Below are 23,758 nucleotides of genomic sequence, written 5' to 3' on the forward strand. Positions count from 1 at the left end.
TCCTCTAGATTGGAACACCATGACTTAGATCTTCTCTGGTCCCAATGACCAGGCTGAAAATTTAGATGTTCCAGTGTTATTCTGGAGAAGATATTCTTAATCAGTGTTAGGCCCTGGAGCACTTTGAGAATCAGGTGGAATTATGAACTTTGCCCTCAGTTAAACTTGTGTAATCAAACTCACACTAAATTTGTCTTAGAAAGTCAAGGTTTTAAAGGTCCCTGAGACATATCCACAGACTCAAGTTAAATCCAGTTGCATTCAATTGGCTTTATTGTACAAGAACCAAAAATTTAAATGTCACATGAAAGTAGAATGTAAGGGGAAAAGAAAGAGCCGAATCTGTGAAAATCACATTCTCTCTTGACTGAAGGTAGACAAGTGGCCAAAGGAGAGTTTGAATTGGTTTCAACAAGACCTATAAAAAAATGATGACAGTTTAGGAATTTAGTTCATAATCTGTTAATAGTTATCATGATATGTAGATTTCATTAAGCTTTCATAAAAAGAGTTTATCAAATTAAATATTTCAGTGTAAATATTTAAGCTTGTCATACAGTGAACTGAAAATAATTTTCACCTAATATTTATAGATAGACACTGTCCTTTACATGCATATTTATAAGTGATTTTGTACAATGGTTTTAACTTAAAATCTATATTTGTGGGTTTTGAACAAATATAACTATAGAAATAATGATTATTCTATTAAAACCATAATCATGTAATAATATATTTTAGATCAATAAAATATATAACTGCATACTAAATTACTTGCTTTCCTGTAATCTCCATTTATTTTTCTCATTTTTTTCCTAAATTTTAACACATCAAAATTTTATCCATCTTATCTTCTTTTTTTTGTATTAGATGTCCTATTAAATATCAATGAAATAATACATTATACACATATGCTGATCTAAGTAAACAAAATTTTTTGTTTTTCTTCAAATTAGGCAGCCTATATGGAAATAGATGGCATAATAAATAAGCCTCACTATCTGAAATCAATAAGGACAAGATATTGGCTATAAGTAAATCTTAATATTTATTAATTTTACTTTAGTTTTTCTAATGTGTTACATTTTACAGATAGATACATTTTTACAATTCTGCAATATGCAGTCTCACTTATACCTCATAGTCACCAGATTCTGAGAAAAGGAAAGTTTGGAGAGACTAATGACTTGCCTAATCAAACAGATGGAAGAATCAGCCTTCTCTGATCTAATGCTATTACCATTTTATCATAGATCACTGTTGTATTTTAGATCATAAAACCTGGAGACAATGTGATGCCCTGAAAATATTTGTTGTGGAGACTCAAACATTTTTAACTTTCTCCCCAAATTATTTCACACTCTGGTCCTTTCCTATTTTATTAATCTTTCTTTTTATTTTAATTTCTTCCCATAAATTTCAAATTATTTTAGACCCTGCCATTATCCATTGATTTAAGTAATAAATAGAAACATTTTACATCATATTTAAGGTTCTGAAAATATCCTTTTAATATGTGTATGCTTTTCAAGTTAAGAATTAGTTTCTTCCATGAATTTATCTTAAAAGAAGATAAATTTGGGGTGTCTAACATCATGGATTCTTTAACAAACTATATCTGAAATAAAAGAATGCATGGGAAAAATATTTCCTTTCACTGTATTCATACAAAAATTAGAGTGCAAGAATACTGTTAAATAATTAAAATGTATTTACATTCACATCCTATATACATTTTCTAAGAAAACATTTTTGAAATAAGAAAAATCATGATTTTAAGATATAATTTTATTCTAGTATGAAAATAGTAATGAAATAAAACTAATAAATTCTAGGAGTGTTCCAACTGTCCTTAAAAAGTTTGATAATAAAATACCCAAGTTTTCTTCATTTTGTAAAATAAGGTTATTTTTTACTTCTTGTTGGAACAAAATCTAGTGTACCAATGCTATGGCACCACCAAATTAAAATCATAAGTTGCCTATTTTGCCTGTCCTCATAACAGACTTAATTTATCTATTTCTATTATATTTAGATTTTGTGACTATATTGATAAATCCATAAGTCTTGTCTTTATTTTTTTCTCTTGCTCATTTACCTGTGTTGTCTTCTTTGATGCTTCCATGGAGTTTTTAGACCACGGTGGTAGGTGCAGTAATTGTGACTGTGGTGGTATCAGGTGTGCTTGGGATGAATTGTGAGGAAGCTTCCTGAGTAACCACAGTGCTCTCTGTTGGTTCACTGGACAAAATCACTGTTGGCTCATCAGCAGGAATGATATTGATGGTAGGGATGACTGCCTTATCCTGATTTTTCTTTGGGGGGGTGGCAAAAAGTGGTGGAGTTGATTCACTGGGTGGAAAAAGTGTTGCCTCATCAGCAGGAACGGTATTGACAATAGGGATGACTGCCTTATCCTGATTTTTCTTTGGGGGGACGGCAAAAAGTGGTGGAGTTGATTCACTGGGTGGAATAAGTGTTGGCTCATCAGCAGGAACGGTATTGGCAGTAGGGATGACTGCCTTATCCTGATTTTTCTTTGGGGGAATGGCAAAAAGTGATGGACGTAGGTATGGGTGACGTACCAGAGTGGGTGGGTAGATATTTGGCAGGGCTTGCCATTGAGGAATTTGGGCATGTGGCCTAATTGAAACTGGTTTTGTATAACATGGGTAAGGCATATATTGGTTATTAATTGGTACAGCTGGTCTATATTGGTAGTAATTGGGTGCAATGTGCGGATAACTCTTCCACACATAATGAATTGGAATATATTTGACTGTGCTTTGGTCAAACAATCTTTTATCAGTCTCACAGCACTGCAAAGAATAAATTGTGCAGAATGGTGTTATTATAGGATAGACTGTAGAGATATCTTAAATCAGAATTTTTTTGAAATAATGTTATGGTATTTAACATTGAATAAGTACAATATTAACAGTAATAAACCCCACAACCATATTTATTATTTTACAAGATATGATTTATACATTTCCCTTCAACTTCTTAATTTTCAACAAATATTAAAAATAGTATTAGTTTCAAACAAATTAGATGAGGTAACCCATAATGTAAACCACATTGCCAAGAACTTGGCATATATGAAGAGTGCTCAGTAAATGTTGAGCATCATGTTAGGTACAACAGGTAGAAAAATCTCTTAGAGACCTTTGACATACTATACACAAAGAGACCACACACAGAGAAATATATATATATATATATATGTATATATATATATACGTATATATATCTTTTACAAATACGTTTGTATTTACTAGTATATATGCAGTCTCAGCACATATTCATAATTGTTTAAAATTTTATTTATCTAGAGATTAGGCTGAGGGCACATTCGTTTTTTCCCTAAATTAATTATAGCAGAATAGTAAAATAATATGATGTGGGAGATTCTGGATTTATACTTTAAATTTTTTTCCAGTTTAATTTTATCCATTAAATATAATTTAGGCAATTTTCCATTTTTATTTGCTTCTGTTCTACTGATTATGTGTATTTATCAAAATATATCTTTAGGTTTTTTCCATATAAATAGAAAAAATCAATAAAATTACACTGTAAGCAAGCATTTCTCATGAAGGGGGACATTTAAATATATTCATTTAAACATATTTGGGAAATAAAAGGAGGAAGTAAATACAAGTGCATGAAAAATACTCAAAGGTGGTTAGTGGGTTCTTTCCCAAAGTCTTAAAAAGTGGCCAGGAGAGATATCATTAAATTCTGCTTTTGTTTTCATATTTTCTCAATGTTAAATTAATGAAAGAGTTTTCTCATGTTGTTAAATATACATGAAATCCAAAAACACATGATTTAGGTTATAAAACAAAACCAAGATTTATAGAACATTGAGGTTGATTCATGTTTGCTGAAGGGTTTTTTACAATGATTATTAGGTTTTTTATGGAATTTAAATATTTATTTAGTTTTTAGACAGAAGCATTTTAATATCATTGGACTTTGCAGAATATTATACTTGGAAGTTCATGTCTCTACCAGAAGTAATTAAAGTAAACTTACTGTTTGTTGTTCCTGGTTTTGCACCTCTGCACCCTGGTGAGGTTCAAAGATATAGTAAGAAATACATTTTTTTTAAAAAAAGGCAAGGTCTAGATTTTTGTGTGTTTATTAAACGCTTTTATATTATAGACAAAACACTAGAGGCCTGGTGCACGGATTTGTGCACCTGTGGGGTCCCTAAGCCTAGCCTGCAGGTATGGGGCCCAAACCAGCTCTCTGACATCCCACAAGGGATCCTGGATTGCCAGAGGGCGAAGGCCAGGCTGAGGCACCACTGGTGCACTTTCAGGGCCAGGGAGGGACTGCATGAGGGCTCCAGGGCGTGTCTGGCCCATCTTGCCCAGTCCCGATCGGCCAGACCCCAGCAGCAAGCTAACCTACTGGTTGGAGAGTTTGCCCCCTGGTGGTCAGTGTGCATCATAGCGACTGGTCGAACGTTTGGACACTTAGCATATTAGGCTTTTATTATATGGGGGGGGTCCCTCAGCCCAACCTGCACCCTCTCCAATCGGGGACCCCTTGGGGGATGTCCAACTGCCATTTTAAGCAGGCAGTCGGACATCCCTCTCATAATCTGGAACTGCTGGCTCCTAATTGCTCACCTGCCTGCCTGCCTGATCACCCCTAACTGTCTCTGCCTGCCTGCCTGATTACTCCTAACCCCTCTGCCTGCCTGCCTGATTGCCCCTAACTGCCCTCCCCTGCCGGCCTGATCTCTCTCCCAATGGCCCTCCCCTGCCAGCCTGATCTCACCCCCAAGTGCCCTCCCCTGCCGGCCAATTTGGTTTTGATTTGTTGGTTTCTATGCCAGTCAGCGTGAAAAGCTCCGCCTCCTAGGCAGCCATTGGCTCCTCACAGTTCACCCAGATTTGGTTCTGATTGGTCGGTTTCTATGCCAGTAAGCATCTCCGGGCCTGATCAGAGAGGCGGGGTTGATCAGCAGCCCCCATGGAGAGAAACAGAGGCGCGGCTGCTGGTGAAATCCGGAAAGAAAGAGAGAGGCAACGGCTGATCAACAGCTGCCATGGAGGCTGAGGATCAGACCCTGCCTCTCTCTCCGGGCCTCTCTCTGGGCCTGATCCGCAGCCCCCTTGGCAGTCAGTGCTGTATCTCTGCGCCCGCACCAGCAGCAGTCAGTGCTGGGTCACCACAGCAACCCAGCACTGACTGCAGGACTGACTTCTGGTGTTTGGTGGAGTCTGTGGTCATTGTGGACCCTTGGCTTTTATATATTAGGATAATTTCTTTTTTATTGTAGCACTGTAAAATACTGTAAAGCATTTTCCATGGTTATTTCATCTACAAGGTCTGTGAACCACTCAAAAAGTGACAGCAATTTACCTATTACAATAATAATAATAATGATGAACCTCATGGTTAAATTGTCTTTAAAAATCATTACCTAGGAAAAAATATTCAAGGTTGAAAATAATATGGTCATCTAACTCTTGTGCCAACAAATGTATTTGATATTTATTTAAATAAAAACTATGAATAACATTGTTTGTATTAAATCTACATTGTTAGAAATAAGGGGAGCAATGAGCATATCTCTTTTTCTGTCTCCTAAGAAGAATTATGAGTTTCATGTAGATTTAAAACAATTGCCTCTGGCATAACATCAATATATAAATGTTATATACATACTAATGTTTTTTTAATTTTTTAATTAAATTTTATTGGGGTGACATTGTACTAATGTTTTTTTAAATCAAGTTTCATTTTTTTTTATAATACTTTTCTTAATCTGGTTTGCAATGTGCATAGGAAATCAGAAGTGAGAAAATTTCCATAGATGTATATATATGAAACTTTAAATAGTTATGAAGGTTTTATAAACTTTAGAGATGAGGTCATAATATAAAATATTTTTTAAATGATTGTTCTTGTTTAAGGCATGTCACACACACTCCTTGGATTAAAAAAAAGTCTCTAGAAATCTTTTGAAAGTTGTAGGAATATAAAATCAGAAACTTGATAAAAAGAACAAAATTCAGGTTGTGTTGAGATAGAGACTTGTTTTCTTCTAAATTGCTAATTTAAAGTTTAAAAGTTTAAATAGCAATATAAATATTATAGAAACTTTGCCTACACTAAGAAATTCTGATCACTTAAACATCTTAATATTATATCAATCTATATTATGTATTTCTGGTATATGTTTTAGTATTTTTTGAAGAGGTATAATCTCTCATAATATTTTTCCATATTTCTTTTAAAAAATATATTTTATTGATTTTAGAGAGAAAAGGAGAGGGAGAGAGTGATAGAAACATCAATGATGAGAGAGAATCATTGATTGGCTGCCTCCTGCACGCCCCCTACTGGGGATTGAGCCCGCAACCCAGATATGTGCCCTTGGCCAGATTCGAACCTGAGACCCTTCAGTACATAGGCCAATGCTCTATCCATTGAGCCAAACCAGCTAGGCTTTTCCATATTTCTTATAGTTTTCATACTTATGGTTGAAAAATAAATGATCAATGATTATGTCATGAAATGTTTATTTTTCACTCTGTTGTTAATCATTAGGCTTCTTTCAAAAAATGTTTTATTATAGAGAGATAAATAATATCTGTATACCAGTGGCCTTTCAATACTTTCTATTAATTCCTTAATATATTTTCTCAAAAATGTGACTTTTGGGTTGGGGAGAGTGTGAAGAAAAACCTTTGATAGGAACTATCATATTGTTGTAGAGAAAAGTTGTGCCAACTTATAATGCCAATCAATAGGATATAAAATTGTGCAGTTCATATCATAATTGCTAATATAAATATTATTTAAGTTATTTTTATTTTAGAAAGAGGATTACATGAACACATAAAAGATGCTATCACATTATTCTTTTAATTTGTGTAATCTTGACTACTCATAAGATCAAATGATAAAATCTATAACATTTTCATTCTCCTTTTGAATTATTTGTTCGAGTCCATTGAAACTTTTGTGAAGATGGAAGGACTGTTTGGGGGCTAGAGCAGGCTCTAGTAGCTCAAGAAGAAGTTGCTATAGAGCAGGCAGTTGAGGAGCATATTCTGATTTAAACTTTAGTGCTTATCTCTTAAAGAGAAAATCAAAGTTCTAAATGTACAGGTGTCTACAATAAAATGGAATTTCAAAGAATAAGTAAAAGAAAATAATGTGAAAGTCATAATAATTCAAATTTTTAAAAAGTTTTGCACCAATAATTTATAGAATACAATTGTTTAAGAGATATTAACCTAAAAGCAAGTCTAAATTTAATAATAAATGAATTATGAAACAAGGACTAGTGCCCTTCCAAATCTTATGATCTAAGAGTTGACCATATTACATCATTTCATTTTATGTTTGAGACAATGATATTACATCATTTTATATTTGCCTTTCTATTCTTGATGTTGGCAAATAAGTGCCTGGAATCACCAAATGAACATGAAAATAAAACAGAGCAATAGTCAAAACAACAATGAAAACAAGTACAAAAAATTAAAAGAAAAAACTCCAAAACCATTTTCTTGGTCCAATAACCTTAATACACATGTAATTTAAGAAAAATACCTAAAAACCATAAAGTTGTTAATGCAGATAATCTTTGGGAAGGAATCAGTCAGTTGACATAATAGGAAGAGTATAACAAAAGGTCCCATAATATTTGAATATTAAGGGTAGATGTGTCAATGTCTTTGAAATTGCTGCAAAAGCTTGAGTAATTGAGGAATGACTATTTCATTACTCATGCTGACAGCCTGAGCACTTTTCCTTTCTCCCCCAAGCCAAGTTCATGAGACTTTAACATTGACATGGATGAGGTTGTTTCTTCTTCTATTATTTGATATGTTTAAAAATTAAAATCAAGAACATGAACAGGATTCTGACCCCTTTAAATACAGCATCATCCTTGATGTTGTTTTTTCTATGTTCCTTCCACTCCTCCAATTGTCAAAGATGAACAATGAACACTAATGATTTGACATTTTAAAAAATGCTTTCCTGTATATTTTCTCACAAGCCAGCACAACAAAGTTTCAAATGGCAGAGGAAAAGGTGAACATATTCATGATGCTAATTCAGAGAGTTTGGATAGTTCCCCACAGATCAATCTCTTGTGACTATATATTTGCATATGCATAGATACATGTGAAAGGAGAAATGTTAAAGCTTTATTTTGGTCTTATACAATCTATTATAATAAAAGTGTAATATGCTAATTAGATCGGACATCCTTCCAGACGACCTTCCGGATAAAACTGCAGCGCGGCAGATGGGGGCCGAGGCAGCTGTGGAGGCAGTGGGGGCTGAGCCTCTTGCACGAATTTTGTGCATCAGGCCTCTAGTAATATATATGAAAACATTATATAATCTACAAATACAGAACACTAAGAAGCTGCTATTGTAAATATTTTGATCATTATACTGTTCCATGTCATTATAACCTTATGGGCAAGGCTTCTTGATAACAATTATTTGGGAACTTTCACTAAATGGTTTTGAATGGGGGGGAAAAAAAAGGAAAGCTTGAAAAAACTTCTAATCTCCTAAGAATTTATTTCCTGAAGAGATTGGAGTTGTTATAAGATTAGAGTCTGATCCTCAACTGTAATTTCCGTATTCTTCTTTATAAATTATTTTTAGAGCATTTTATAAATCAAAAAGATTTTTAGTCCCCCCTTGTAATGTATTTTCTCTATAGTATTAGAATTTTAAAGGTTTTCTATACATGATAAAGTGGGATTTCTTAATTCCTGGGAACTAAAATGATATTCAGAAGAACAAGACTGTAATTGTATAATATAAATATAAAAGAAATTACTTTTAAGAAAATATATCTAATATGCAATTATTTTGTTTTATAATGTATAAATGTATTTATAAATTTATATAATTAAACCTCTTAAATAAAATTTCTCAAAGTATCAATATAAATTGATTAGATGAAATTAACTTACCAAAAAAGGCAAGATGAATGCCAGGATATTCAAAATTAGGAAAAAACTCTTCATAATTGCACCTAAAATTGAAATTAAAAGTATTAAATTAAAAGGGTCTGTTACTAATAATTTAGGAGTGATTTAAAACAGTGTGTTTTTTTAAGGAAATAAAAGCAGATTGATTTAGCCAATGTGGAAAATCTATTTTATCAAAAGCTTTGGAACACCCAAACTTGGAGTATATAATTTATAATTTTAATTTTTGGCTATATTACTGAAAGTATCATTACAAGGTTAATAATCTATTTAACATATACCAAGAATATACTACGAAAAAGGCAGTGTGTCAAGTGTTGAGTTTATCATGGTGATTTGCTCTTGCCAGCAGGTAGCATCGATTTTAGGAAGAGAGTTGGACCATACACAAATTACCATAAGAGGAAAGAAAGTGAAAATACCCCCAAAGTGGTTTTCTATAGATCAGTTTTCCATTAAGAATTCTTTATGTAAGAGATAGCATGTAGGTGGCATTTGTCCATGCAGAGATGAATATTATAGGGAGAGAAAATTTTCAAGTAGAGGAGAAAGCTTGGGAAGACCCATGGGCATTTGGAATGAAGTGTTTGATGAGAAGAGAAAGAAATCTGGGAAGAAAGTTTAGGGAAGAAAAGGGACAGGCCTTATATGCCAGGTTAAAGAATTAGGCTTGGCTTTGTAAAAAACAAAACCAGTTGAGTGGTTTTGAATTAGAGACTGATGTGACTACTTTCCTTTAGAGAACTGAGTCCTATCTCAGGCTCTGTCTCTGCTTGTGTAACTTTGGCCAAGTGATTTCCTTTGGCTGGGCCTTACCTATTTTATCTGTAAAATAAAGGTATAAACAAAGTGATTTCTAAAATTCTATAATTTCATGATTGATCTAACAGGAATTTGTAAGAATCTGAACTCTTCAGTTCACACAAAATTATATAACACACACAAACATTCTGTAAAATGATAGCAATTCCTCCGTTTTTAGTATAAACAGAAATCAGAGAGATAAGATGATACTTAACTTATTACCTACTTAAACCTATGAAGTACTTAAATTTGCCTTATTGTGAAATAGAATTATTCACCTTTTCTGAGGATATGAAAGGCATGTTTTAAAACAAGCTATATTATAACAAATAAAATTATGACACTTGGATAAAAATAAAATTAGAAATTAATTAAGGGATCCATGTGAATTATTATAACACACTCATCTTCCTGAGAAGTTAGTCCTCTGTATTTGTCTGTAAGGACAGGTTCATTGTCTTGAACACCTTCTTATTTTAGAATTTACATCACGTTCAGTAGTGTAGCCAATATCAAACCTTGACTTTAACCCAAGTAAAATTCAAAATAAATTTGATCATAGCACCATACAAAATCTAAGGTTTAGATTAGACACTAATTTCAAAATGATGTCAATATGTATTCAAGCTTAACAATTTAAAGCTCAAAGGAAGAAAATGTACTTCTAGAATAACTTTGATAGTGTTATTAATAGCCAAAGTGAAAAGGAATCATTCTCTCTTGATGTTTCAATATAATTACCTTTCCTTGTGCTTGTTGGGTCTTGCTTGGCAGTAGGTTGAATTAGATTCCCAACTCCAGAGAAGTCTCAAGGTAAATAACTGAAGACTAATTAAAGGGTATTAGTGCCTTACATCATGCGATTAATTTTCCTCCTATGTTTTACCCAATAGGAAGATGACAAAAAGGAAAGATTTGATGACAGCTGGGTTATCTTTGGGTCAATCTTAGTTAATGAAAGGTAGAGGGGGAAATAGAGTTACCATTCATAAAGCTTGAAAAGAGACTATTCACACCTTTTAAATAATTCATTTTTATGTTTTATGAAGAAGTATAGAGGCATTTTTAAAATATTAATTGCATTCATAATGAACTAATCCCACCAATTTGAATTTAAAGCTACTGTTAGAATTAAAAATAGCTAGCCACAATTTCATATTTTAAATGTTTCTTTTTAGTTTAAGAACCTGGATATCAAGCAACCCTACATATATTATGAACTGCAGTTGGACTTCTTTCTCCTAGAATTACAACTATTGACCTTTAAAAATTAGAAAAGTTACCACCCCTTTCTTACACACCCAAGTGCAATTTCTTACAAGTTAAATCCAAAAGTAAAATATTTTAATCAATATAAAGTGGGAAGTCATTTGCATTTGAGCTGCAATATATATTCTTAAATAAGTTCATGGTATAAGCATTTAATATATAAGCTATCAACTGGTTGATTTTTAATTTTTTATGAATCAAAATTGTATTCAGATTTTTAAATTTCAATAATATAGGTGAACCATTAAGGATCTAAAAAATTTAATTATTGAATTGGGGATAATTTTTCTTTGTCAATGACAGCTCTTTCTGAAATGCCACCAATATGAGGGAAGGGTATTTTGGTAAAATACAGTTAAGCAATTTGCCTAGATAACTCAGGAAATAATATTTTCTTTTGCTTGCATTTCTCTGGGGAAAATGTGAACTGTGACTTCACTTTAGCCGTGAAGGCCTGGCCTAATTGAGGTATTTACAGGAATCCATGTAGGACTGCCAGAGTACAAACAAGAAATAATATCAGCATTGTGGATTTTTTTTTTCATTCCTGTCTTTTTCTTAGAAGTATTTCATGTCTTAGAGTGTTAGGAAAATGTTCATAACCCTAGAATGTTTATCTAGGTTGTACTGAGTAAATTAAAATTTTCTATTTCTCAGAATAGTTGGCTTCTGCTGTTCAGAGAAAGGTGTCTGAGTTTCAAAATTGCTAAAACAGCTGTTAAAGAAATAAGACCAGCCATTCTATTTGGACTGTTTAGTCACACTGTTCCTTTGGTTTTGATGACCAAGTGATAATTGGAAGATTATGGTCTGGTCAATTTCTTAATGAAGAAGGTATTTTATTCCACATGGCAACTCTCAGTCATAGATGTAAAACTACAAAATGATATTGATTCTCTCTTGGGTTATTATTTAAATCATAAGTACCAGAGACTCAGAACAACTTTAAAATATTGGTTTAGCAGGAAAATATATTTTACCTGGGAATGCTAGGAATCTTCCCCCTACCAAAAGAAAAACATTATAGTGGTGTCACCCATCCACTTCAAATAGGAACCTGGCTCTCTGGGAGATTTGTGAAACTGAATATTATTCTTTGAGTACTAAAATTATTTCAGGTACTGTTCCAGGCATTAGGGATAAATTAATAACCAAAGCAAGCAAAGATCCTTGCTCTGTGGAGCTCACAGTCCAATTGACTTGAATACTAGTGACACTGAATATTCTCTGTATATATTGACCTAAGGCAATCTAAGAGATCTATGAAGTTTTGAGTGACTATTGTAGATGAACTAGGTGAATTCTATATTAGAGCTATTCAGATACCCTACCGTTTTCCAAAGAAAAGCAACAGGAATATCACAAGTCCTATGATAATTTTAGGATGATGGGTTGGTGCTGAACGAAGTCTCAAAACAGAGTGTTTGTAGTTTGGAACTGACTCACCAACATTGATTTAGTCACATACTCATCTTAAGTGCCATGGCATACTCCTGAAACATCCTTGGAGTCTGGGAAGAAGACCAGCAAGGCTGTTTTGTCAAACTACAGCTTCTTTTTGTTTAGATTCTGATAATCAGTGTCTATTCATAAAACTACTCACACAGTGGTGAAGCTGGGTAAGAGGCTATTGTGGGCTCATAAGTTTACATTTCAAGCCCTTTGAAGTAAATATCTATAATAATAAAAGTATAATATGCTAATTAGACCAGATAGCTGAACGGCCTTCCGGACGTCCTTCTGGATGAAGCCACAGTGGCAGAGGCCAAGGCAGAGGTGGTTAGAGGCAATCAGGCAGGCAGGTAAGTGGTTAGGGGCAATGAAGCAGATAGGCAGAGTGGTTAGGGGTGATCAGGCAGGCAGGCAGGCGAGCAGCAGTTAGGAGCCAGTGGTCCCGGATTGTGAGAGCATACAGGCCTGGCTGAGAGAACCCCCCCCACCCGTGCACAAATTTTGTGCACTGGGCCTCTACTATTGTAATAAGTGAAATGATGATTATTAACTCATATACATTCTTTTACCTGTAACAACTTATTGTTCTGTGAGCATTTCTTACATCTGATATGTACTTTATCTATTTTCTCTTATTTTGGTGATATTCACATGCATGTGTTTTTTCTCTTCTGTCTTTTATTTCTCAATGACTTCATCTTTGTCTCCTCTTCCCCAACAATCCATTAGAAAAATTATAAGCCCTATCTTAACAACATATCCTAAATGTGTCATCACTTTCTAGTCTTATCTTTATTGCCTTCGTCAGTCAGTCCCATTTAGTGGTAGCTCACACCTGGCCATCTGAATAGTTCCCTTTCTGGTGTGTGGACAAAAGGGGCCACATGCTGTCCTGACAAGCTCAGGAGTGGCCTGTATGGCAGTCTTGCAAACTCAGAGACCTAAATTAACCACAAAGGATGGTCTGAAATTCAACTTTAAAAGCAGTTATGGTGGGCAATTACGTCCTAGGCCAGTATCTTCACTGACAAGGTCAACCTTTACCTTAACTGAGCCTATCTGTCTTTTTGCATCTATAATAACCTAACTTGAAATGTCTGGGTAACTTGTAACTTCTCTTTTTCTGGAGCCCCTGGGGCACAACCAAATGTGCTGGGCGCCAGGACAGATACCACAAATTTCTTCATTATTATGTTAATTGATCCTGCACCCACCTAAGTATGTGTCCATCATTTTACTTTTTATCCAATCCCAGGGATTTCCCCTGCTTTGCTTTATCCCTCCTCCTTAATCTATCACCAATGATTTTCATGTAACCCACCTACGTCCCTCCTTTGATTGCAATGTATAAATACAAATGTAACCCCGCCATTCTCCGGAGCATTATCTCAATTCGTTGAGATTCTGCTTCCCAGCATATGTTGACAGTTTGGCTCAAATAAACTCACAAAAACTCTTTACAGGTTTCAAAGTTTTTTTATGTTAATAGGTGTCACTAATTTTATTCTTTTCACCTTAAAGTTACCCCTCACACAGTTATAAAAATGTCATTTTTTGGACATATTACTGATATGATTATTCTCCTGCTTAAAGTTTTTTTAAAAGCCACTTAGAATAAATTCCAAATACTTCATCAGGCCCTATTAGTTTTGATATAATTTAGTCTCTCCCTATCCTTCTTACCTTGTCACCTACTGCATTTTTTCTCACTATGTGGAAGATTCGATGGCCTTTCTGTTCCTTTCCTAAATTAAAAACTTTTCACTTTTGTTCATAGTCTCTGAAATGTTTTTACTCCAATTATTCTCATTAGTGTGTCATTTATATTATTCAGTTTTCAGCTTGAATGTTTTTTTCTTAGAAGCACTTTCTCTGGCACCTTTTCTAATTAGTCATTTCCTTTCCTCCATCACTTTTTACTTTTCATAAAAGTCACAATATAAAATGATTTTTAAAGTTTGTATGTGTTTACTTACTATTCTTTATCTTCTTCCACTGGAAGATAAGTTTCTCAGTGCATAGACCTAAGTCTGACACATATTAGAAATAAAATTTTTTGCACGAATGATTAATTATCTGAACTCTTTGTTTAAGTTGCAAATTCTTGTCTCACACCACACTATTAAGTTTGAACTTTTAGGGAAAGTGTTTTCCCAGAAGTCTGCATAGTTAATAAGCACCTGAATTTTTTTTTTTTTTAACATGGAAGAAAGTTTGGAAATCATTACTTTCTTCTGCATAAAGTCAGAACTTGGTCATGAAGAACTAAGGAGGACAGGCATACTGTCTTATCTCATTCTCCTAGAATTCTAATTTATTTTACTGAAAGCTAGTATATGTGGATTAGAGATGAGTTTTCTGGGATTGATTTTCCTGTGGGAGCATTTGAACTAACTTCCCCTCAGCTGTTGGGGAAGCTGAGCTCTAGCCTAGTTCTGTTTTGAGTGATTGCACCTGGATTTCAGTGTGGTCCTCTGGTTTTATTTTAATCCCACATGAAAGTCTAGAGTAGTTGAAAGAAACTAGAAGCTTTTTTAAGTGATTGGAGGGAGGGGCACTTCAGTTATCAATGTCTCCTGTTGCTCTATTGCCATTAACTACCTTCAGCTATCTTGGTTTGACCCAAGTTTTGCCAGAAGTTTCAACTCTGCCTGGATATTACTGAATTGACAAGGAATTTTGGGAACATACTCTCTTGAATGTCTTAGTCATTCACAAACATCAGCTCACCAGATGATATTTGTCCTCTCTATCTATATGAAAAATTAACAGTAATGAATGTTCTGAACAAGAGTATTATTAAGATATTTATTATTTTCCTTTTGTTTCTAAGGACAGAGGTTACTCCCAAGGCTAAAAATCTTCATATATTAATTAGAAATAGGTTTTTAATTATTTTATTCCCAAATTTTGCTCTTTTACTTTGCCCAATGAAGCCAAATGCCATTAAAAATACCAATTTTATAGAGTTTCCCATCTAGTAAACATCTGTTGAACACTTAGTTTATGCTTATATAATTGTCAATAACCCATTTATCCATTAAGATTCAGCTCAAAGTCACCTGTGGGACCTTTCCTAATTTATGTAGGCAGAACTAGTTTCCCTTCTGTTTTAAAAACAAACAACAACTCTGTAAATGCTTTATGGGTGTGTTTATTTATTGAAATTTCATACATGTTTATCTCCCCTCACTAGATTGTAAGATTTTTAAAGGTGAAAAAAATCAATTGCCCAAATCCCTAGGTTTTAGCACAATGACTGGCACAAAATTAGTATTTTTAAGAATTTAATACAATCTGAAAGATTATATGGAAGACATGTGAGTCCTCTTCCTAAGAAACTAATAGAGTAGTAGAGATGAATTTAGCTCTTTGTTTACTTTTACATAAAAAATTATTGAATAGTCAGTGGTGCCTTCTGTCTCTATCACTGATTACATTTTAAAAAAGAACAGTGTGTTCAAGGACAAACTGATCTTAACTGTTTTATATGGGGATCATTCTATTGTCAATTTAGTTTGGGAAATGTAGTTAAGCAAAATGATTTGTTAAGCTGGCATTCTCAAGAATCTTATCTTATGCATGTATACTGTAAATTTTGAATGGCTGTTTGAGGATGAATATTTATTTTGGGGAGCTACCTGGTGAAAATAATGCTTCAAGAAACACACTGATAAACAGTGCTTTTGTGGATTCTATCCCCATAAACCATTGGATAACAAAAAAAGTGGAACTCTGGTTGACTGATTTGTTGAGAAACTGTTCCACCAACCACAATAAACAAAGGTGACAGGACCAGGAATGATGTTGCCCAAAATCCAATGGGGGAAATAACTGATTAATTTTAATAGCATATATTTGTTTCACAAAACTAGTAGTTAAATGTTAATGAGAGTATCTCCCCTACCCATCTCCCCCCAAAAGTTACAATGACATCATTTGAGGTGCATAAAAGTTCTAACCTGAGAGTTAAAGACACATATCATAGACTTCACACACACACACACACACACACACACACACACGCACTCAGAGGAAAGAGTAAATTACAGAGCTGGTCTTCCTTAACTTCAGAGCTGCCAAGGTTTGCCTTTGGCCCCTCCTCAGGCTCTGATTTCCTACCTTCTTGTGCCCCTCATTTTGGTTTCCCATTAATGTCCTGCTTCAGTCATGCAATAGCCTCTAATCTGTCAACTGTAAGGTTAGGAAACACTCCCTATAAAATCAATGTACCAAATTATATTGAGGGCAGTTTGATCTTCTTGCTGTCCCTCCCATAGTTTTAACTGGGATCACTGACTTTCATACAAAACAATGAATATTTATTGTTTGAGGAACATATAATCCCTGAAGATGGCTAAGGGAGACAGCAATTTCCCTGTTTAAATCATGCCAAAAGGCTCATTAAGCTGGCCTTGGTTCATAGCCAATTTATGGGTCATGGCAGAATTTCCTTCATGACGCTAAGGGTCTCAGCTATGAACAATTTAAACTTGGGTGGAGAAATGTAATCTTTGTTCAAAGAGAATTTTTATAATTTTCTGATAATTTACCTGTAGGGACAAAGGCTGCCATTGTGACATAATGGAAAGCTCATTGTGCAATCTTGTTGGATGACTCCTGTCCTGTACCACAAGAAAGTTTATTTTCATCACCACCTGCTACCTTTTCCTCCTTCAGAATTCTGTTTCTAGAGTGTCTGTTATGGGATTTATGGGAACTGGTGATAGGACAAATTGTCCCTCAGTAAAGTTCACAAAGCTTTGGCTATGTGCATTTTACTTTATATGAAAGAGAAAATATACTTGTTAAACTAACAAACTCTAAACTTGTCTTTTTACAAAGCTGACACAAATGTTAAATACTTAAGACATAGACATAAATATATTTTGTGATGCTTGCATTGTCTTGGAACAAATAATTTTATTCATAACTTGACATTTTATGGGCCCTACAATTTCTGTAATAGAGGATAGATGCTAGTGTTGTAACTAAGAAAGAACTGTTATCATTTAAATATTTATCTTAAGTTTTTTATTTCTCTCACAAAAAGGAATCTTTAGCTAAATTATATATTGATATATTGGGGAGCACACGAGACTTGGTTGGAAAGTTTGTAAGGAGAACATTCTGAGAAAGGGGAAGTGTGTGGAAGGCCACTTGCCCTGTATATTGAAATTCCAACTTATGGGAGTGTCGACAGCAGTGCCCCTAATTATTCCTTGACTTTTCCAAACATGTCTGTGCATATGCAGACCCCCGGGTGTTTACTGGAATCCTTATGCTTAACCTTTGGGTGTCCTTACTTAAAAGACACTACAAACACATGTGTCCTCCCAAGATTAATTTCCCTACTGATTGTATCTAAAAGATAAACTTTATCTCAAACTGCTGCTACAATAAAAGCCTAACAAGGCAGGCAATCGAGGATGCCTGGTTCCTTTAGCCAGGCAGTCCCTTAGCCCTCTCTTCCACAGGGTCTGCTGGTCAGCTGCAGCATTGATATAGGTCAGAGATATAAAAATATATATTTTGGAAATGAAAAGTGTGAAGATTTTATTATCTTTCATTTATCAAACATTCACCAACTACCTTCTACTCTGCTAAGTACTGGGGAATGGTTATATTATTGTGATACTCTAGGAACTTACAATCTTCTCAAGAAGGCTATAGAAATATATTATTTATTGGAAACTAGAAACTAAAGCATAATAAGAGTCATAAATAAGTGAAAAAATGCAGTGGGGAAGTGTGAAAGTGATTCATTCTGTTTGGAGAGATAGGAGAAAGTTTCTCATGAAAGTCATAATATTTGATTTAGGTTTTGAAAGATAAATTGGATTTACACACTAAAACACAGGAATGGAATGGACATTCCATGAAGAGAGGGCAGCATAAGCAAAGGCACAGCTGTGTGAGAGTGAAGGCCAGTTGTGGAGAATGGCAATGGCCTGGTGTGACAGCAGGGGCTGTAAGGGAGGCTGGGCTGATGGCAGGGCATTTGAAAAGAAACTTGAGGTTAGTATGTAGAAGGCCTTGGATGCCATGCAAAGGAAAGCAGATTTTATACTATCCTATATAATAAAAGTCCAGTGACCACAATGGCAGAATGACCAGAATGACCGCTTGACCAGTCACTATGAGGTGCACTGACCACCTCTTGGTCCCTTTCCCCAGCTGGCAGGCTCCGATTGCCGATGGTGAGTGGAGACCTGGGGTGGGTGGCGGGGGATGTGGGCACACCAGGCCAAGGCCCCCGTCCTGCCAATTGCCCCCCACACAGAGGGCGACCAGCCTTGGGGGTGGGGCTGGTGAGCAGACAGGAATGGCTGACCTCTTAGTCCCTCCCCCGGCCGTCAGGCTCCCATTGCTGGATGGTGAACAGGGAACCAGGGTAGGTGGCGGCAGGGGGCAGGGCCAGCTGCCGGCAGCCAGGGAAGATGGCCCTGATCACAGGCCTGGCCTGGGGACCATACCCACACATGATTTCATGCGCCGAGCCTCTAGTAGGCAATAAGAAGCCTTCCAAGGCATTGGAGCAAGTCAGAAACATAAGTCAGCATGTGTTTTCAAAGACAACATTGGTGGCAGCATGGCAGGCATTAACAGAGGGGGAGATGGGTAGCAGTTTCCCTTTTTTGCATGGGTTTGATTTTTCCTCCTGAAATAAAGTGAAAAAAGATGGAGTTAACTAGTCTTTGGCACTGCCATCATGGAGTCCTGGGCTCAAAATTTGTTTTAGTAGACCTGCAGCTGAAACAAAGGCCAAGGAATTGGAATGACCTGGTTTTGTATTTCTCTTCTGCCACATACTTGATCTATGACTGTGTAGTCCACAGGACTTTCATGATCTTCAGTTTCCCCATATTAGAAATGTGATTACTGTACAGAGATTATGTAAAGACTAGTGGCCCAGTGCATGGATTCGTGCACATTGAAAGGAAATTAATTAGAAGAAATATTTTAATATCACTATTCACCCTTTCTCTACAATAGAAGCCTCAGAGATGAAAGAAAATTAGTAAAATGTATATGAAAATAATATATAAATTGATTAGTAAATAAACAATAACAACATGATATAACAACAACAAAGACATGATATAAAAACAAAAACATAATACAAAAACAATAAAAACATGATGTAAAAACAACATTGATAAAAACTATGACTGATAAACTGATTAAAATTATTCTAATATCTCCCTGTATACCACATTAAGAATAAAAACACTTTCAGAGTGCTTGACTAATTTCCCTTGTGATGAAGTATTTACAACTTTAACTTTAACATCACATGGTCTTTGAACTAGAGAGAAAGCAACATCTAACTGACCATATCCAAAAATGGGTTAAGGAAGGAATATTCCTACTCTGTCTAGAGTTTGTCCTTATGATTTATTAATAGTCATCGCAAATGCTGGCATCACAGGAAACTGTCTTCGAATTAATTTAAATGGGAGGCCAGTGTCAGAGGGGGACAGTTGTGCCAATAGTTGGTCTTCATTCATATTGTGTCGACAATGCCACTTTCTTTCAGCTTCAGAATGCCAACAAAAACAACCAAATTCACAATCAACAATGACAGATTGAAACACACCCGTGCAATTGGCACCAGCGAGAGCTTTATATGTATCGCACGTGCGCAAGTCAGTTTATTTTTAGATTGCCAGTGCGCATCATATGTACCAGCCAGTTAGTTGAATAGACATATGTTCTGTCACTTAGACTTTTATATATATAAATTTGATGTTATAATGATTCAAAGAAAGGACTTTGTAACCTACAAGCATGATAAAAATGTTTTTAGGATCTCAATCATTATGAGTTTTTTGAAGTTAGGGACAGTACTTGATTGCTTTTGATATCCTTTACCCATACATCAAGCTTAATACCCTACTGTAAATCAAGTACAGATTTACTTGAGTAATTGAGACTCAATTACTCATACTTTTTTAAAAAATTAAATCAACCTCTGGCTCTATTAGTACAATCAGTGCAACTGTAGAGCATAAGCTGCCAAATAGACTTTCATTCAAGGTATTTCAGGGCTGGTTGATTTTGGTTACTTCCACTCCCCATACTTTTCCTAGAATGTTTAATCATCAAGAAGTGTATATTAAAATTTGTTAAATTTTATTTTTCATAATTACTGGTAATGCACATCTAGATCTTTAGTCTAACACTCTTCACCTGAGCTACTTCAGCGAGGCCCTGTCAATGCACATTTAGAAAATAGAAAACCATGGTATTTTTTTTTATGTCAACAAAAGAGGACCAGTAAAGAATTGATGAGAGAATACTGTATGTCACTTCAATTATATTTATTTTTCTTTTATTAACAGGATTATTGATTCTTCAAAGAAGTGGCTCACAATCAGTTTTAGTGACCTGCAATAAATCATGGGCATACAGTTATTAATCCTAATGGATCATTTGCTTGTGAACTTACAGTTTCTTTTTTAAAAAATCTTTATTGTTTTGAGTATTACAGATGTTCCCCTCTCCCCCCCACCATTGCCCTCCTCCACTGGTTCCCAACCTACCCCAGGCCTTCACCACCCAATTGTCTGTGTCCATGGGTACTGCATATATGCACGTAAGATCTTTGGTTAATCTCTTCCTGCCTCCCCTCTCCCTTCCATCTGAGATTTGCCATCTGTTCCATGTTTCCATGCCTCTGATTCTATTTTATTCACCAGTTTATTTTGTTCATTAGATTTCTTATTTGTTTATTTTGATTTATAGATTCAATTGTTGATATGTATTTATTGCCATTTTAATGTTTATAGATTTTATCTTTCATTTTTTCCCCCTTCTTCTTCTTCTTAAAGAATACCTTTCAACATTTCCTGTAATACTGGTTTGTGAACTTGAAAAGTTTTTGCTTTTTAATTACAAATATTGTCTCAAAAGTACATCTAATTCAAGAACTGGAAAACTTTCTTCTCAGGTACACTGAGTAAATGCAAGAAAGAGGACAGAAGTCCTTTAGAGGCAGTATTAGCTGAATTTTGTTTTTCTAAAAACTAGGAAACAAAATAATCCTCTGGGTCCTAATATAATCTTTAATATAGTCTACTTCCCCTCAATTTATCTGGTAATTGACAAACAATTAACTTTGATTTTGATATAATAAGATGATAGGGGTCTCTATTATAACAAACATTCAGCCTTCAGAATTTTTATAATAATGTGACTAAATTTGGAGTTTTAAAATTAATTAGAAAAATACACAATTTTCTAAGGAGTAGTCAGAAGATTCTAGATCCAAAAGCCCATTTATTAAGATCTGAACTTTGGTTCAAGTTTTGCCTTCTTTAGCCTTCTGATTCAGCCCCAACATACACAGATGTTGATTATAATAGAAAAATGTTAAAAACATTTTGTAAAAATATTTTAATAAGAAATTGTTTGTTTCTATTACATCACAGAAAATGAGGGATTTAAACTGCTATGTTGATTGGATCATGGAAGGACACATGTATGTACCTCTGAGTAGACACCCTAACAATCTCTATCAGAGAAAAAAAAAATCGAAACAAATGGTAACTCAGTAGTGTGGCTAAGTTTAAAAATTGTAATTTTAGCCCTGCCCAGTTCGGCTCAGTGAATAGAATGTCGGCCTATGGACCAAAGGGTCCAGGGTTCGACTCTGGTCAAAGCCATGTACCTTGGTTGCAGGCTCCTCCCCGGCCTGGGCCCTAGTCGGGGTTTGTGAAGAAGGCAACCAATGTGTTTCTCTCACATCGATGTTTCTCTCTGTCTTTCCCTTTCTCTTCCACTCTCCCTAAAAGTCAGTAGAAAATTTTTCTCGGGTGAGGATTAACAACAACAACAAATTTGTAATTTTATTTTTCATGGAATGATGCATTCCAATCCACAGACAACAAACTTAAAAAAATACATGCTTTGTACTTTGTATACTTACCACTTATTTCATCTTAAATTGCACTGGGACACTTTTTTGTTTACTGTCCACTAATAGGTGTAGGGTCAGGCAGAGGTATTGGAACAGGGAAGTAGTAATATCTAAACCATGGGTATCCTTGGTATAGGAATGGTGGATATCGGCCAAATGGATATCGGTAAGGAGGCACATAATACAGTGCGGGTGATTCGTTGCTCCCGCTCACCTGTTGAACAGAAGAAATTAAAAGGCTTGTTTTACTCTTTAAAAGGAGAGATAAAATAGTCTTTTAACATGTGGATCTGAGGCTTTAGAAGCTCTAAAATCATTTACCTTTTCTATATGTACTATGAACAAGGATTTGATTAATTTGCATCATTTTGAATAATTTTAGGAAATTACTTAGTGGTAACTTGTGTTCTTGTATCTTTATACTTATAGCCAAATTTTTCTGATATTTGCTTCTATAATTATAAGGTCAAGAGAGAGGGGGTGGGTAAAAGGGCATCAAATTTCTCCCTTTGCCTTTATACAAGGTCTTTACCCAAATCATGCATTAAACACACTCTCCTCTTTATCTCTTCTTTCTCCCCTTTCCTCCTGTCCATATTCTATCCAGATCTTTATCAAGTTCTGTATCCTTAACACCATATAGTTTTAGCCTAAACACCATGCTTCTTTTCAGATAACAATATTTTTATGAGTATAAACAAATTCCTAAATAAAACTCCCCCTTTTCAAATTTTCTTTCCTCTTTAATTTTTTTGATTAATTGTTTAGCCCCAAATAGTCTTTTTTTGTGAATTTAACACTGAAAATAGTAAGAATTATTATTATTATTATTATTATTATTATTATATTTCCCTGGAATGGACTTGGTAGAGTTAAAGCAGAGTAGGGCCATGAGCAATTATGAGCCTTCATTAGGCTTGATAAGTTTAGAAAAAGATATAGCAATTTGCTACACAGTGGTTCATGTTTCAATATGGATCCCACTGTTACATGCGATGCTCAGGTAATTCCATTCTTATAAGCAGAGATCAAATCCCTGAAGTCTACATTGTTGAGTGCTAATACCTAAGCTCTTTAAGAATTTCTCTACAGTTTGAGAAGTTTGAATAAGGGAGTATCTTTAACCATAGTTACAGATATTTCTCATGGAAATCTTACATGTTAAAAAGAGAAAATATAACTTACACTTCGTGGTTCTCTTTCCTGATCTTGGGAGACCTGAAGTTCAAACAATGAAATTAATTCAACTCATGCAGATGAAGCACATGAACTGAAATAAATATATATATATATATATATATGAAAGAAATGGACTACCCAT

The 23,758-nt window shown here is 34.8% G+C and overlaps 2 protein-coding genes across 2 annotated transcripts in view; both read right to left on the reverse strand.

The window, feature by feature from the left end:
• Nucleotides 1–318: 318 nt before the first annotated feature.
• CSN3 (casein kappa) lies at nucleotides 319–16,696 on the reverse strand. Its single transcript, XM_014468332.1, has 5 exons — nucleotides 16,638–16,696; nucleotides 8,973–9,034; nucleotides 4,042–4,074; nucleotides 2,099–2,819; nucleotides 319–418 (listed from the first exon to the last, which is right to left on the reverse strand). Exons 2-4 carry the CDS (start codon nucleotides 9,024–9,026, stop codon nucleotides 2,133–2,135), a joined length of 774 nt encoding a protein of 257 aa, XP_014323818.1. The 5' UTR covers nucleotides 9,027–9,034; nucleotides 16,638–16,696; the 3' UTR covers nucleotides 319–418; nucleotides 2,099–2,132.
• Nucleotides 16,697–22,486: 5,790 nt separating this feature from the next.
• LOC102417875 (odontogenic ameloblast-associated protein) overlaps nucleotides 22,487–23,758 on the reverse strand; it is a 21,675-nt gene continuing 20,403 nt past the window's right edge. Inside the window, exon 10 of the mRNA XM_023744320.1 lies at nucleotides 22,487–22,651. Within this exon, the coding sequence (XP_023600088.1) occupies nucleotides 22,487–22,651 (165 nt within the window). The remainder of the gene's footprint in view (nucleotides 22,652–23,758) is intronic.

This window comes from Myotis lucifugus, unplaced genomic scaffold (assembly GCF_000147115.1).
Source record: "Myotis lucifugus unplaced genomic scaffold, Myoluc2.0 scaffold_449, whole genome shotgun sequence".
NCBI lineage: Eukaryota > Metazoa > Chordata > Mammalia > Chiroptera > Vespertilionidae > Myotis > Myotis lucifugus.

Excerpts from the sequence above, each read along its gene's own strand:
- CSN3 (XM_014468332.1), bottom strand. The coding sequence starts at position 9,026 with ATGAAGAGTTTTTTCCTAATTTTGAATATCCTGGCATTCATCTTGCCT. Across the intron at positions 4,075-8,972 it reads CATTCATCTTGCCTTTTTTG|GGTGCAGAGGTGCAAAACCA; the intron begins GTAAGTTAATTT and ends GAACCTCACCAG. Across the intron at positions 2,820-4,041 it reads AAAACCAGGAACAACAAACA|TGCTGTGAGACTGATAAAAG; the intron begins GTAAGTTTACTT and ends TATTCTTTGCAG.